The sequence below is a fragment of the Choloepus didactylus genome, chromosome 18 (assembly GCF_015220235.1).
Source record: "Choloepus didactylus isolate mChoDid1 chromosome 18, mChoDid1.pri, whole genome shotgun sequence".
NCBI classification, from domain to species: Eukaryota; Metazoa; Chordata; class Mammalia; order Pilosa; family Megalonychidae; genus Choloepus; species Choloepus didactylus.
Window position 1 is genome coordinate 10,894,432 of NC_051324.1, and position 13,450 is coordinate 10,907,881.

At 54.8% G+C, this 13,450-nt stretch overlaps 2 protein-coding genes and 1 pseudogene across 2 annotated transcripts; all 3 read left to right on the top strand.

Moving 5' to 3' along the window:
- The first annotated feature begins 3,044 nt into the window (after positions 1-3,044).
- LOC119514602 lies at positions 3,045-4,782 on the top strand (annotated as a pseudogene).
- Positions 4,783-6,689: 1,907 nt separating this feature from the next.
- Positions 6,690-8,384, top strand: SPEM2 (SPEM family member 2). The gene is given in 4 exon segments (XM_037810433.1): positions 6,690-6,824; positions 6,974-7,031; positions 7,116-7,524; positions 7,526-8,384. Coding segments are annotated over 4 exon segments (1,461 nt in total).
- Positions 8,385-10,212: 1,828 nt separating this feature from the next.
- Positions 10,213-13,377, top strand: LOC119514604 (uncharacterized protein SPEM3-like). Its single transcript, XM_037810434.1, has 3 exons — positions 10,213-10,350; positions 10,499-10,553; positions 10,673-13,377. Exons 1-3 carry the CDS (start codon positions 10,213-10,215, stop codon positions 13,375-13,377), a joined length of 2,898 nt encoding a protein of 965 aa, XP_037666362.1.
- Positions 13,378-13,450: the final 73 nt, after the last annotated feature.

Genomic DNA, 13,450 nt, shown 5'->3' on the forward strand with positions numbered 1-13,450 from the left:
TGTAAAGGGGCAGAGTGGCCAGAAAATGGGATTCTGACCTTCAGGTAATTATCCCATTAAAAATATATTATAAGAACAAAATATTATAAAATTTAGTAAAAATAACAGATGAGCTGTAGCTACCATCATTATGTGTACTATGGCTAGCTATAGCAAATTGTCTCAAGGAAGACAGAGAAATCTGCAAGTTAAAGGAAAAGTTACAGTTAAAAAAATATGTGGGCTTCCACCTCTGCTTTAGTATCAGGCCTTCCAGAGCAATTAGGTAAGAGATATAATGATACAGAAGTGCTGGCCTGTCAATTTTTAGAATTAAGAAGTCAGAAAGAGGACATGGCCAAAGGGGTCCTTCCAAAACCCTGAAATCATGGGGAGGACATCAAAAAGTAACTGATACAATTTAAAAATTCACAAAAGTGCCAATTGTCAAACCAGTGTCACAGGATGATATCTCTACTGAGAAGTCTGATAATAGAACGCTAACTCCTTCTCTTCTATAGGGATCAGACAGCCGATCTCATATACCACCTGATGCTTTCTATTCTGCCGGTGAAGAACCAGTTATTCCTTCTGATATAGAAGCATATTTAACAAAATTTTACTCCAAAACACTAAACTACAATTTCCAAATAAGAAAAAGTGAAAAGTCTTACTATAATAATGACAAATGATTCATATCCTTCAACTCCTATATTAGAAGTTTACACTACAGGAGAAGCTGAACAGTTAAAAGCTGTGAATATTTTCAGGAAAGCGAAAAGCCCATCTCTACCTTCTTAGCTAAAAATAACATGGAACCATCTTGTCCTCTGTATAAAAAAAGAAAACAGGTCCAGTGTACGGATGGATGAGTAGAAAAATGGGAGCAAAAAAAACCAAAACAAAAAACAAACAAAACAAAACAAACAAACAAAAAAAACCACCCAGTGTTCTTTTTTACTTTAATTGTTCTTTTTTACTTTAATTTTTATTCTTATTAATTTTGTGTGTGTGGTAATGAAAATGTTCAAAAATTAATTTGGGTGATGAATGCACAACTATATAATGGTACTGTGAACAATTGAATGTACGCTTTGTATGACTGCATGGTATGTGAATATATCTCAATAAAAATGAATTAAAAAAAAGAAAACAGAATAGTGCTGCAGCCGTTAGTTCAATCATAAATAAATCATACGTAATGTAACCTGGCTCCAGGCCAGTCTCCCCAGCTCTTCCCTGGGGGGCCTTGCAGCTAACTTGCCAGCCCACCCCTCTATCCGCCTCCTCCTGAGACCTGCGTTCCATGAAGGGAGCTGGGGACCCCCTCTCCCATTGACCCCGACTTTAATATTTCTTTCCACACTAACACACCCCCAAAGCCTTTTCCTGACATGGCTCTGGGGTTTCCAAAACTGATAGAGCCAGGGTATAACACCCCACCCCAGGCTCAGCCAGCTCCCAGAGCCCTATGCCCTTCTTCATTGCCACCGAGCCCTAGATTTACAGATCCACTGGAGCTCAGGATTAGTTTCCCTCTTTCCCCACTCCACCTTCTGCCTTGGTTTGCACAGGTTCTGACATGCCGGGCACCCCAGCCAGGGCCATTTCTGTACTAGGCCTTGGTACCTTTTAACACCGTTTCATTTCCAGACATTAGCAAACACACGGACAAGCCAAATCCTTTCTAGCCAAGTGACTATGTCTTAAGATAAGCCCCCGGCCCACTCAGACACCCCACCACCCCAAAACCAGTCTTTTCTTGGAGGCATGACTTTTTCCGGGGAAGGGATCAAAATAGGGTTAGAGGAATGTTTTTCTCTTTCCCTGGTTTCTTTTTCTTGCAAATAAATATTGCTTTTTTTGGCTTATTTTTTCTGCCCCACCTCCATCCTCACCCTCCCCTTCTCTGCTTTCTCTCCTCCACTCGCCTTCCGCCACCTCCCCTCACTGGACATCCGTCTTTCCCCACAAAATTGCCCTTTTTTCTCTGTTTTGTGTTCCCAGTCTTCGGTCGGCTCACAAAAATCCACCCCACAGCTGACCTCACCCCACCTTCTTGCCTACTCTTCCCCGGTCTCTCAGCTGCCAGGACTCCAGGCAAGGGGAGGGGAAGAGAGAAGAGAGCTTTCCCCGGAGGGGTTGAGGAGAGAATGAGGTCAGCCTCCAGGGGAGCAGGTGGAAGGGGCAGTAGGAGGGGGCTCAGGCACAAGAATTTGAAAGGAACCGTGTGAAGTAACTGCCCGGAGGGAACCTGCGGGGAAAGACTGAGTCTCTGGGGCAGAGAACAATGTCTGATGTCCGGGAGGGCTTTGAGGGGCACCAGTGGAGGAGGAGAGAACCCTTGTCTGCTGGCCCTTTGTGGGGTGTGGGTGCCAAACTTGAGTAGGGGCTGGGGTGCTGCTTCCACTGACACCCAAATCCAAAGTCCCTGGTCTTGACTCCCCAGAACGTTGCCTCCCGACAGTCCCTGGCCCTTCCTCCCTCCACCCGTGGAAACTTAGTTCTTTTCTGTCCCCTTCTTCTGCCTGGACTAGCTCCACTCCGAACAGTCACACCCTCCAAATGCTAGGGCTCTGGGCCCTGAACCCTGGAGACAGATGCCCCCTGAACTGGGACATGGGAGAGGGGCTAGGGGACCCCATGATTCAGCCACGGACTCCAATGCCCAGCCCCTCTCCCCAGAGCAATTCCCTGATGATCCCATGTCCCCCCACCCCAATCCTTTGCGGCTCTGTACACATTTTTAAATCTGGCAAAAGATGAAGAGAATATTGTAAATATAAAAGTTTAACTGTTGGTCATGTCTGCTGTGATATTGGTTTGTGAGTGGTGAAGTGGGGGCCTCTGCAGAAACAAGTCTGGGGGAAATGAGGCTGCGGGATGAGGGAGGAGAGGGGTCCAAGCCCTGAGTCCTTTTCAATGAACGGCCCTGAGGTCTGCAAGAAGGGGGAGTGGGTGCCAGGGTGCGGTGGCCAGGGTAGTAGGCTTACGTGGGAAGTAAAGATCAGCCCCTGGGTCTGTGCAGAGGCCACAGCCTGGCATAAAGGAGGCGGCAGGGGCTGATGGGTGGCGGCCGCCAAGGTGGCCAGAGGGCCTATGGGCTGGTCCTGGGGGTCTGGCTAAAGGAGAGGTACCAGCCTGAGAGGGGTTTGGCCAGGACTCACAGTGACCCCTTGGCACATTGTGAGGGAGCACCGAGCACCATTGTGACTTGCTTAACCCACCCCCCACCCCCCACCAGGAGGCTCTGGTCCAGGAAGGTGGGCTGGCAGAGTGGGGGGCACAGTGGGCTGGGGGCTGTGATGGTTAGGTTCATTTGTCAACTTGGCCAGGCGATGGTACCCAGGTGTCTGGTCAAGCAAGCACTGGCCTAACCATTACTGCAAGGATGTCTGTGGCTGGTTAATAAACCAGAAGGCTGGTTTATTAAACCATCAGCCAACTGGCTGCAGCTGTGACTGATGACATCAATGAAGGGCATGTCTTCCACAATGAGAGAAGGCAATCAGCTGGATTTAATCCAATCAGTTGAAGACTTTTAAGCAAGACAGAAGACCTTCACTTCTTCTTCAGCTGACCAGCAAAGCGTTTCCTAAAGAGTTCATTGGAGTTGCCAGTTTGTTGCCTACCCTACAGAATTTGGACTCATGCATACCCATAGTTGCGTGAGACACTTCTATAAAATCTTATATTTATAGATATCTCTTGGTGATTCTGTTTCCCTAGAGAACCCTAATTAATACAGGGGCCTAGGAGCCCAGGGGCCATAGCCGAGCGGCCACAGCCCCAACACCAACACCTGCCAGGACCTGGGCAACTCCATCCTGGTGTTTCTGGGCCTCGTCATCTGTATCACTATCAGCATCAACACGGTGACCCTGGTCAGGGCAGGGCCGGGCGGGAGGGCCCCGTGGGGCAGCTGGGGGCAGGCCCGAGGGCCACGGCCTGCCTGGGCTCACCGTGTCCTCCCCCACCTAGCTCTGGCGCCGACTCCGTTTCCTCTTACGCCGGGCATTCCGTATTATTTGTGAGAAAGGTAAGTGGGGTGTGCACTGGGGTGAAGGAAAAAGGGCCTTCTAAGCCCCAGTGCTGGGGGCCCCTTCCCCTTCTGCCCTCACAGCCCCGGGGGCTGCACAGCTTCCCTCCCTGGGCCGCCTCTCCCCCCTCACCTCTCCCCCATCCACAGAAGCCCTCAAGTCCTCTTCACCCAGGAAGCGGCGCATCTCTCAGCCCGCGAGGAAGCAGAGCTCCCAGGACGTCCACCTTCGATGCACCATGGACCCTGTGACAATGACCGTGACCCCCCCACCCACTCGCCGACACCGTCATCGAGGCTCCCCCACCCGCCGTGCCCACCGCCCCGCAGCCTGTGCCCCTGACACCAACGACGAGGAGCCCCCAGGCCAGCACCCAGCCATCTGCTCCCACAACTGGGATTGCCCCGAGGGCTGGGAAGCCTTCAAATCCCCCAGGAGATGTGGGCTCCCTGGGCCCAGGACAGCCTGGAGCCAGCTGCCCAGACCATCCACTTCCAGGAGACCATAGAGGGAAGGCCCCTCAAAAGCGAGGTCCAGTCCAAGCTGGGCCTCCAGGCTTACGTGTACCCTGTGAACCCCCCACCTCTGCTCCTCTGCCCGCGTGGTGTACGATGCCTGCGACGTGAGGCGGCGGCTCCGGGAGCTGACCCGGGAGGTGGAGGCCCTGTCCCACTGCTACCCTCTGGCCTCCAGTTCTAGCACTTGTGAGGGGACGGGCCAGGACTGGGTGTACCATTCGCTGGCAGGGAAAAGACTAGAATAAAAAGGAGAGAGGAGGTGGTTCGTGGTGGTTTTGGGGGGGTCCAGGGCCCACACAGCTCTCAGAAGCCCTGGTTGCTAATGAAATGATCTCCCTAGCAACAGGGCCTAGGGAGCCCCGAGGACCCTCATCAGCCTCTCGCCCTCCCCAGGGCCTGCCCTCGGCCTTTTCCCAGTCCCCCCTCCCCACCCCTGGCTCCTGGGTCTCAGCCCGTCCTGCGCAGGAGGGGAGGCCCCCAGTCTCCTGGCCTTAAGACGTCAGAGGTCTGGGCCCAGCCAGAGTCCAGGATGAGGCTGTAGCCACAGGCGAGACGTGGATGGTCACCCTCTCTGAAGCCCTGGTTCTGTGGGGAGGGTTGGCTGCGAGTGAGGGTGTCTAGGCCTTCAGAGTTCCCCGTCTGAACCTCAAGCTCCTGTACCCTCAAGCAGGCTTGGAGCAGAGGATGAAATACGGGGGATTCTCACAGGGCTGCCTCACATATCGTCACGACCCTCTGTGTCCTTGCAAGTCTGGTTAGCTCTCCCCTGGCACAGATGAGGAGACTGAGGTTCAGAGAGGACAAGTGACTTGTTCATGGTCACATGGACACCAGGGGTCAAGTTCACGGCCTCAGATGCTCCACCCCCTGCTCCTGCAGGTGGATTCCCAACTGAGGGATTCCCACCGAGTCCATCCGGCCCACCAGAATCTCCCAGCTGCCTCAGTTCTCCATGTGAACTTACCAGAATATTCCATCCTGCTGGATAGCCAGGGAACCGAGGCCCTGCCCTTCCAGATGATTGGGATCACACGTACACATGCACACACGCACACACACACACACACACACACATGCACCTACTCGGGAACACAGAACCATGTGAGTGAGCCCGGGCTAAAGGAGCTGGGCCTCACCTTACCCACAAGGTGGGTTCCTGGAATGTGGGAAGGCACACATTTTGTTGATTAGATTCAATATTAGTTATCACTTTAAGTTGATTCTGTTCAGTGGACACTTCCTGAGCACCCACTACAGGTTTGAAAGCTTGCTGGGAAAGCTCCCCGTCCTTTACTCTGATTCTCCGGCGTGGTTCACTGCATCGACAACTGTCTTACAGTTCCCGAGGCGTCTCTTTCATGAACCCTAGAGATGAACCTGGTGCAAATCAAAGAATCCTTTGTCCTATCCACAATTACATCTATTTTGTGCTTTGTGCATTTCGTGTGGTTTCTGAAGGTGGCAGCTAACAGAATTTTACAATTTTGAGGGAGTGGCTCAGCGGGAGGTCAGTCATCTGGGAAGGAGAGAAACCTCAGTTGGGAGTGGGCCAACCCCAGCCAGGCAGGTGTCAGTCCTGCTCTGAAGTTGAGGGGCTGGGGGCTCAGTGACCCTCAATGACACCTAGGTCTGCAAGCCAGGCCGGCAGGGGGGCAGATGGGGTGGGGTGCTAGAGAGACTGATGGGAATGGGCAGGGCAGGAGAGGTTGGTGCAGTGACCCCAGGGGGCAGCCCCTCCATCCAGTCACTCTGGTCACGGGCCCCAGGGTAGCCATATGTCTTCAAAGAACAAGGAGGTGGAGGAAATCCTTGGTGCACGATTCGAAGCCCGTGAAGACTGTCTCCTGACTGCAGCTACCAAATTTTCAGCTCAGGAAAACGGGTGCACTAAGCAAGCCCTCATGGAGACTCAGAGACTGAAATTAGGGGTATCTGGGGACTAGGCTCCCTCAAATGGGTCTGAGGTTAGGGATGGCCAGCAGTGTGGACCAAAGAGCTCCCACCTCTCCATTGTGTCTGCCCCCAACACACCTCATTGTGACCCAGCTCCCTCACCAGCTGGTAGCTGTCCCCAGGGCCTTGCATGAGCACAGTGTGGGTCGGGCCGGTGGGGGGGGGGGCACGGCCCAGGTGGCCCTAGGATCCCCCCAACATGGAAGACCAGCTCTGGTGTGATAACGTGGGGTGCTGCAATCAATACCAAGAAAGCCCCCAGAATGCCGAGGACTTCCTGCTCCTGCTGGGCCTCATCATTCTTGTCAACATTGGGATCAACATGGCAATTGTGGTCAGTGATGGCTGTGGTCAGTGTGGACAGTGAGGGGATGAGGATCCAGCCACAGCCTGCACCCCCACTCGTGGGAGCAGTCTTGGCTGGGAAGGGGTGAGGTCTGGAGGCAGAGTCTTACCTTCACTCCCACCCCACCCCACCCCCAGATGTGGCATTGGCTCCAGGATGCCTTAGACAAGATGGTCTGTTGAATTTGTCAGAAAAGTGAGTATGGCAGCTAGAGAGATAGGGGACCTCCCAACTCTGACCTCTTCCTTGCTGTGACCGCGTGGCCCCCTGCCACCCCAGATGACAACCTGCAGACTCGACAAGCCTCCATTAAGGGTCAGAGCCAGGCCCCAGTCAGGGATGTCCATATCCACTGTGCTCTGGACCCCGTAGAGGTGAACATGGCCCAGCCCACGTCCTACTCTTCTTCCTCCTGCCACCGTTTCCACAACTGCTGTGGCTGCCGCTGCCGCCACCACCGCTGCAGCCACCGACAGAGACCACAGAAACCCAGACAGCTCCACCGTGATCTACGTCGCAGTCGCAAGATGACACATCTGCGGCCCGTGCCCTGCTTTGACCAGGAGAACCCGGAGTCCTACCTGCAGGACGAGGATGCCCTGTCCCTCCCACACCCCAAGCCCCCGCGTCGGGGCTGGAGAGGGCTCTGTCCGAGGCTGGGCCTGCACTCCAACCTGGGGCTGTGGGGCCCAGGGCGGGATCCTGGCCAGCCTGCCGCCGCCCTCTCTCTACCTGGCCCCCGAGCTCCGCCGCGTGCCCAAGTGCGTGGAGGCCAAGTCTGAGCTGAGGCTGCAGTCCTACGGGCCCCGCTGCTCCCAGTCCCGTGTCTGGGGCAATGTGGAGGCCGAGCAGTGGGACTTGGCTCCACCACCGCCCCGCCGGCTGCCCCCCAACCCCTCCTGGGTCCCTGGGGTGCACAGCCCCTACCCCTCGCGGGGCCAGCTGCTGTATGACTCCTGGGAGCCGCGACGGCGCGGCCTGGAGAGCTCTGAGCCCCAGCCTGCCCTGGTGGCCCGGAGCCCCTGGCCCGAGGCCCCCTATTTCCAGGAGCTCTACTCCCCACAGTCCCAGTGGCGGAACCTCCCTGGCCATGCTTACAGCCAGCCCACCCGCAGCCCCCACCCGTCCACAGGACACTTGAACTCTAGCACCCGGGACCCCCATGAGGTCCAGCGCCACGCGGCCGACTGGGTTGAGACGCTGCCCGCTCGGCACCCTCTGAAGACCTCCACCTCCCTCACCATCTGGAGCGAGACCTCCCACCCACGGGCCCCAGCTCCTGGCTCGGCCCTGCCCCCCCACTCCTCCCAGCCCCTGCCCAGGGTCCAGGCTGCTGAGCCCACCCCGCCCCCAACCACCTTCGTGCCACTCAGCCGCACCCCAGGGGGCAAAGCCAATTACCAGGTGTACGACAGCCTGGAGCTCAAGCGCCAGGTGCAGGAGAGCTGAGCGTGGTCCCACTCGCTGCCACCACTTTCCACCTCAGCCTCGAGGCCCTCTCTGCACAGGAGCCGGGCTGGGAAACTTAACTGGCTGGACAGGTCATAGAGGGGGAAAATAAAAAGAAACGGGGTCCAGGAAGTGCTGTTGTGGTCTGTGGCTTGGAAACACCAGCCCTTCTGCCAGCCCCGGCCCTTGCCCTTGCCCTTGGCCTCCAGAAGCTCTTGGTGGGATTTCACTTGGGCCCCTGCCATCAGGCCCCTCCTGGGCCTGCACCCTGAGCTGAGTAGATTTTACAGGTGCAGACTCCAAAGCACCAAGCAAGGCACCTACCCTGTGTCTCTCAGCCCCACCCAAGACCCTGGGGCTCCTATATCTGGGCACATCCTGGGCAGGAAGATGTCAGGCTCTGGGTTTCAGTCTGTTCCAGTTTGTTACACAAAATATCAGAAATGGATTGGCTTTTATAAAGGGGGTTTATTTGTTTACAAAGCTTCAGTCTTAAGGCCATAAAGTGTTACAAAGCAAGGCATCAACAATAGGCTACCTTTGCCGCAGAACACAGATGGCACCCAGGAAACCTCTGACAGCTGGGAAGGGACAGGCACGTGGCTGGCATCTGGTCCGGGATTCTGGTTTCACAATGGCTTTCTCCCAGGACGTTTCTCTCTAGGTGTCAGGGTGTGTTCTCTTAGTTTCTCCCAGGGAAACTCCAGACTAGCAAAAGTCTACTTTCAATGGCCGTCTCCAAAATGTGTCTCTAGGCTGCTCTGAAGTCCTTCTTTTTGTGAGCTCTTTTATAGGACTCCAGTGATTACATCAAGATGCACCCTGGATGGCAGGGTCCATATCTCCATGTGAATAATCGTATCAAACCTTTCACTCAAGGTTCATTGAGTCACATCTCCATGGAAACACTCAATCAAAGGATTCAAACCTAATCAAAACTAATACCTCTGCCCCTACAATATTGCATTAAAGGATATGGCTTTTTCTGGGGGACATAATACAGATACAAACTGGCACACAGGCTGTTCTAGTGTGCTAATGCTGGCAGAATGCAAAACACGAGAAATGGACTGGCTTTTATAAAAGGGGGTTTATTTGGTTACACAGTTACAGTCTTAAGGCCATAAAGTGTCCATCAACAACAGGTACCTTCACTGGAGAAAGGCCATTGGCATCTGGAAAACCTCTGTTAGCTGGGAAGTCACGTGGCTGGCATCTGCTTGCTCCTAGGTTGCATTTCAAAATGGCATTCTCCAAAACATCTGTATCTGCTTCCAACAGCTGTCTTCAAAATGTCTGTCTAAGTTCCTTCTGTCCGAGCTTACATAGTGCTCTGGTAAACTAAACAAGGCCCAGGCTGAATGGGCGGGGCCACACCTCCATGGAAACTATCCAATCAGAGTTATCACCTACAGCTGGGTGGGTCACATCTCCATGGACACTGAACCAATAGGTTCCAACCCAATCAACACTAATACATCTGTCCCCACAAGAATGCATTAAAGAAAATGGCTTTTTCTGGAAGACATAAATATACAAACCAGCACACAGGCCTATCCCAAAACTTCACGGCCAATATCTTGCCAGACTCAGGAGGGGTCAAGGGGTGAAGGGAGCTCAGTATTTTCAAGGAAAATTGCTTGAATGAGTGAATGAGTGAGTGGGCAGCGAGGGGGTGATGGACGGAGGGGAGAGGAGAAGTTTGCGGGGCTCCAGGCCTCATCTGACTGCCCAGACTGAGGTCACCCAGCCCTGGCCCTCCCCTTCCTCCTCACTCAATGTGACCCCAACTGCCCACACATTGTGACCCAGTCCCTCTGCCCCTCCCTCACCTGGATAAAAGCAGGGTAGGGGCAGGGGCAGGGGCACTCTGTTTCTGGTAAACATAGGGGGGCCAGGGGCCCAGGTGGTCCTGGGACCCCCAGCCATGGATGAGGAAGCCTATCACAGAGCCCGAGTGTGCTCCGGCTCCAACCCCGGGAAATGCCAGGAGATGGGAGATGCAATACTTCTGTTTCTGGGCACCATCATCCTGCTCAACGTGGGGTTCAACGCAGTGACTATGGTCAGTGTGGGGCCTGGGCTGAAGGGTGGGGAGAAGTCTGGGGTCTCACAGGGGCTGAGGTGGGAGGGTTGCTGGGATGTAGTCAGACATGGGCAGGACTTCAGGGCTCACCTTACTTCTAGACTCTCCTCTCCTCTTCTCCCCTCAGCTCTGGGCGCAGCTGAAGAGCTTGAGAAATCATTTCAACTATTTTCTCCCCAAAGGTGAGTGACCCCAGGGATGGGCTCCAGGGGATGAGGGCCTGTCCCCTTTCTTCTATCCCTGACCCTTTCCTCAGCCCCTCAGGGACCCAGGCCTTGTCCCATCCCACCTCTCCCTGCAGACACGAGGCACAGCTGTACGGGCAGCCATCCCCGGTGCACGCGCTGCTCCACGGACCCCAAGACCCAGAGCCCGAGAGCCTCTTCTCGCTTTGGTCGCCGCCGAAACTTCCGGCCCAGGCACTCTAACCACCAGGACTCCTGGGTCCCAGACCGGAAGGCGGAGAAGGCTTCTAGGGGCGGCAGGATGCCACCTCCATGTGGGCACACCGGGGCTCCCACGGAAGCTCCATGGGGACCAAGGAAGGAGGAGATGATGGGAGCTGGGAAGGCCTCTCGGGTCAGGGCCTTAAAGGGCCAAGCCTCCTTTTACACCAGGCCAGAGACCCCGTCCCAGATCCAAGCCCCCATCCACAGTTTGAAGGGCCAGGACCCAAACACAAGCAAGGTGGACATGGTTCCACTGTCCTTGCCCCAAGAGACCCCAGAGTACGCCCCAGCCCAGTACCCAGGCCAGGTTCCTGTGCGCCCTTCAGCCCAGCCCCGGACCCACTCCCCGGCCCATGCTCCTCTCACCCACACCCATGCGCACACTCTGGCCACTGCCCCAATCTTTGCCCCAACTCCTCCCCCCACTCCTGCCTCAGCCACTCCTCCTATCCCAGGCCCCACCCCAGCCCCTGCCTCCACCCCTGCCCCAGCATGTGTCAAGGGCCTGAAAATCCCTCCAGTCACTGCCCCCACCCACACCCACATCCTAACCCCTAGTCCCTCTACTCTGGCTGCCTTCAAACATGGTGTTTCAACCACACAAGTGGTGTACGATAACCGCAGGATAAACCAGAACTACGTCCATGTGTGCAGGCCTCAGAACTCTGGGTATTCCAAGAAGGACCTGTGTACCTGCTCCAGACCCCAGGAGAGACAGGGCTCTGGTACATTTGGGCAAACATTAAAGCTACACATTGGGGATGGAACCAACTCCCTCACAGGCTCTGGACTGGGCTACCCTGGGCTGAGGAATCTGGAACAGAAGATCTCAGGTGACGGCCAAGACAAGCTCTCCCAGCCAAAGACCTTGCCTTACAGTTCTGAGAGGAGGGACATGGACTCCCAGGCTCCAGTGTACCCCAAGTTCCTGGTCTACTCCCAGGAGGCTGCATCTGCTAAACCTTGCCTTCATTTTCCAACAAGTGCCCAGAGTTCACCGCCCACTGTTCCCCCACCATATACTCTTTCCCTGCCTCTCATTCCTCCCAGATCTTTTGTCCTTTCTCAATCCACCAGCCCTCAGAAATCTTCCACCACATTTCAAACCCCCACCTGCCTTCCAGCTTGCAAGTCTCCTCAGCCCATCCCTCCCCAGTACTCCACCGTTTCTAAACCTCTCATTCAATCACAATTCCCCAACATTCAAAAAAGTCTAGGCCTTACCCAAGACCTTGGTCTCCAAAGGAGCCCATGTCCTTCAAAAGACTCTAGCATTCACGAGAATCCAGGCCCTAAACAAAATCCAGGCCTGCAAAAGAACCCCGGCCATAGCCAAGCATCTTATCTCTACAAGAGCCAAAATGCTCCCCAAGATGCTGGTCTTTACAAGACTCCAGGCCTCTCCCAACAGTCTGCCCCCCAAAAGAGCCCAGGCCTTGCTCAAGATGCTGGTATGCTAAAGGGCCCAAGTTTCACCCAACCCTCTGGCCTCCAGAAGAACATGCCATTCACCCAAACTTCTAATTTTCAGAGGTGCTTGGGCATTATACAAGACTCTGGAGTCTGTAGGAATCTGGACCTTATCCAAGAGACTGCAGTCTACCATAGCCAAAACCACCTCCAAGCAAATGGCCCCCATAAGAGCCCAGGCCCTGCTCAAGATTTTGGAGGCTGTAAGACTACAGGTGTTGTCCGAGACCCAGGAGTCTTCAGAAGCCTGGGCCTTACCCAACATTCTGGCCTACAGAAGAGTCCAGCCCTTTCCCAAGACTCTGGAATCAATAGGAGCCCAGGCTTTGCCCAAACCTCTGAGCTCTGTAAGGGCCCAGGACTTATCCAAGACTTATCTAAGACTCAAGTTAACAGGAACTTGGAACATACCCAAGACCGGAATCTCCACAAGGGCCCAGGAATTAATCCAGATCCAGGCCCACATAAGGGCCCAGCCCTTACCCTAGACTCGGGTCTCTCCAAGATTCCAGGCCTTAACCAGGAATCTGGCCTCCACAAGGACTCAAGCCTTGTCCAAGATCCTGGCCTCCACAAATGCCCAGGGCTTGTTCGAGGTACTGGCTCTGCCCAAGGCCCTCTTCAGACCCCAAAGTCAACACCGTCCCTAACGAAGTCATCTATATCCAAGGACCACCCTCAGAAAGAGGATGGAGAGAAGCACATACCTTGGACTTCTGTCCCACTCAGCCAGAATTCCTGCCCTTCCAAGGCCCCGGGGATGTGCAGTGACCTGCAAACCTTCTCAGAGGTTCCTGTACTAATTGAGCTAAAGCCACCCTCCCGGAAGGCAGCCAGCGAAGACTGGGTGTACCACCCTGTATCTACAGTTCCTTCAGCCTGCCAGACCTATCGCCAGATGTCTGTGCCTCCCAAAATCAAGTCACAGCTCCACTTTCTAGGACCAGGTGCCCGGGCTGGGCACGTGGTCTTTGACGCCCGCCAGAGACAGTTAGGAGTGGGCAGGGACAAGTGTGAAGCTCTCTCCCCCAGGCGCCTTCGCCAAGAGACACCCAACAACTCAGGGCGGAGCAGCAAGGAGCAATGAGGACCTTGGATAAGGAGGGGGCAAAGGGACAGCAGGAATAAAGAGATGAGAGATGAGAGCAGTGTGCTGTGGT

Coding starts and splice junctions, on each gene's coding strand:
- LOC119514604 (XM_037810434.1), top strand. CDS start 10,213: ATGGATGAGGAAGCCTATCACAGAGCCCGAGTGTGCTCCGGCTCCAAC. Junction 10,351..10,498: donor GGTTCAACGCAGTGACTATG/GTCAGTGTGGGG, acceptor TTCTCCCCTCAG/CTCTGGGCGCAGCTGAAGAG. Junction 10,554..10,672: donor CAACTATTTTCTCCCCAAAG/GTGAGTGACCCC, acceptor CTCTCCCTGCAG/ACACGAGGCACAGCTGTACG.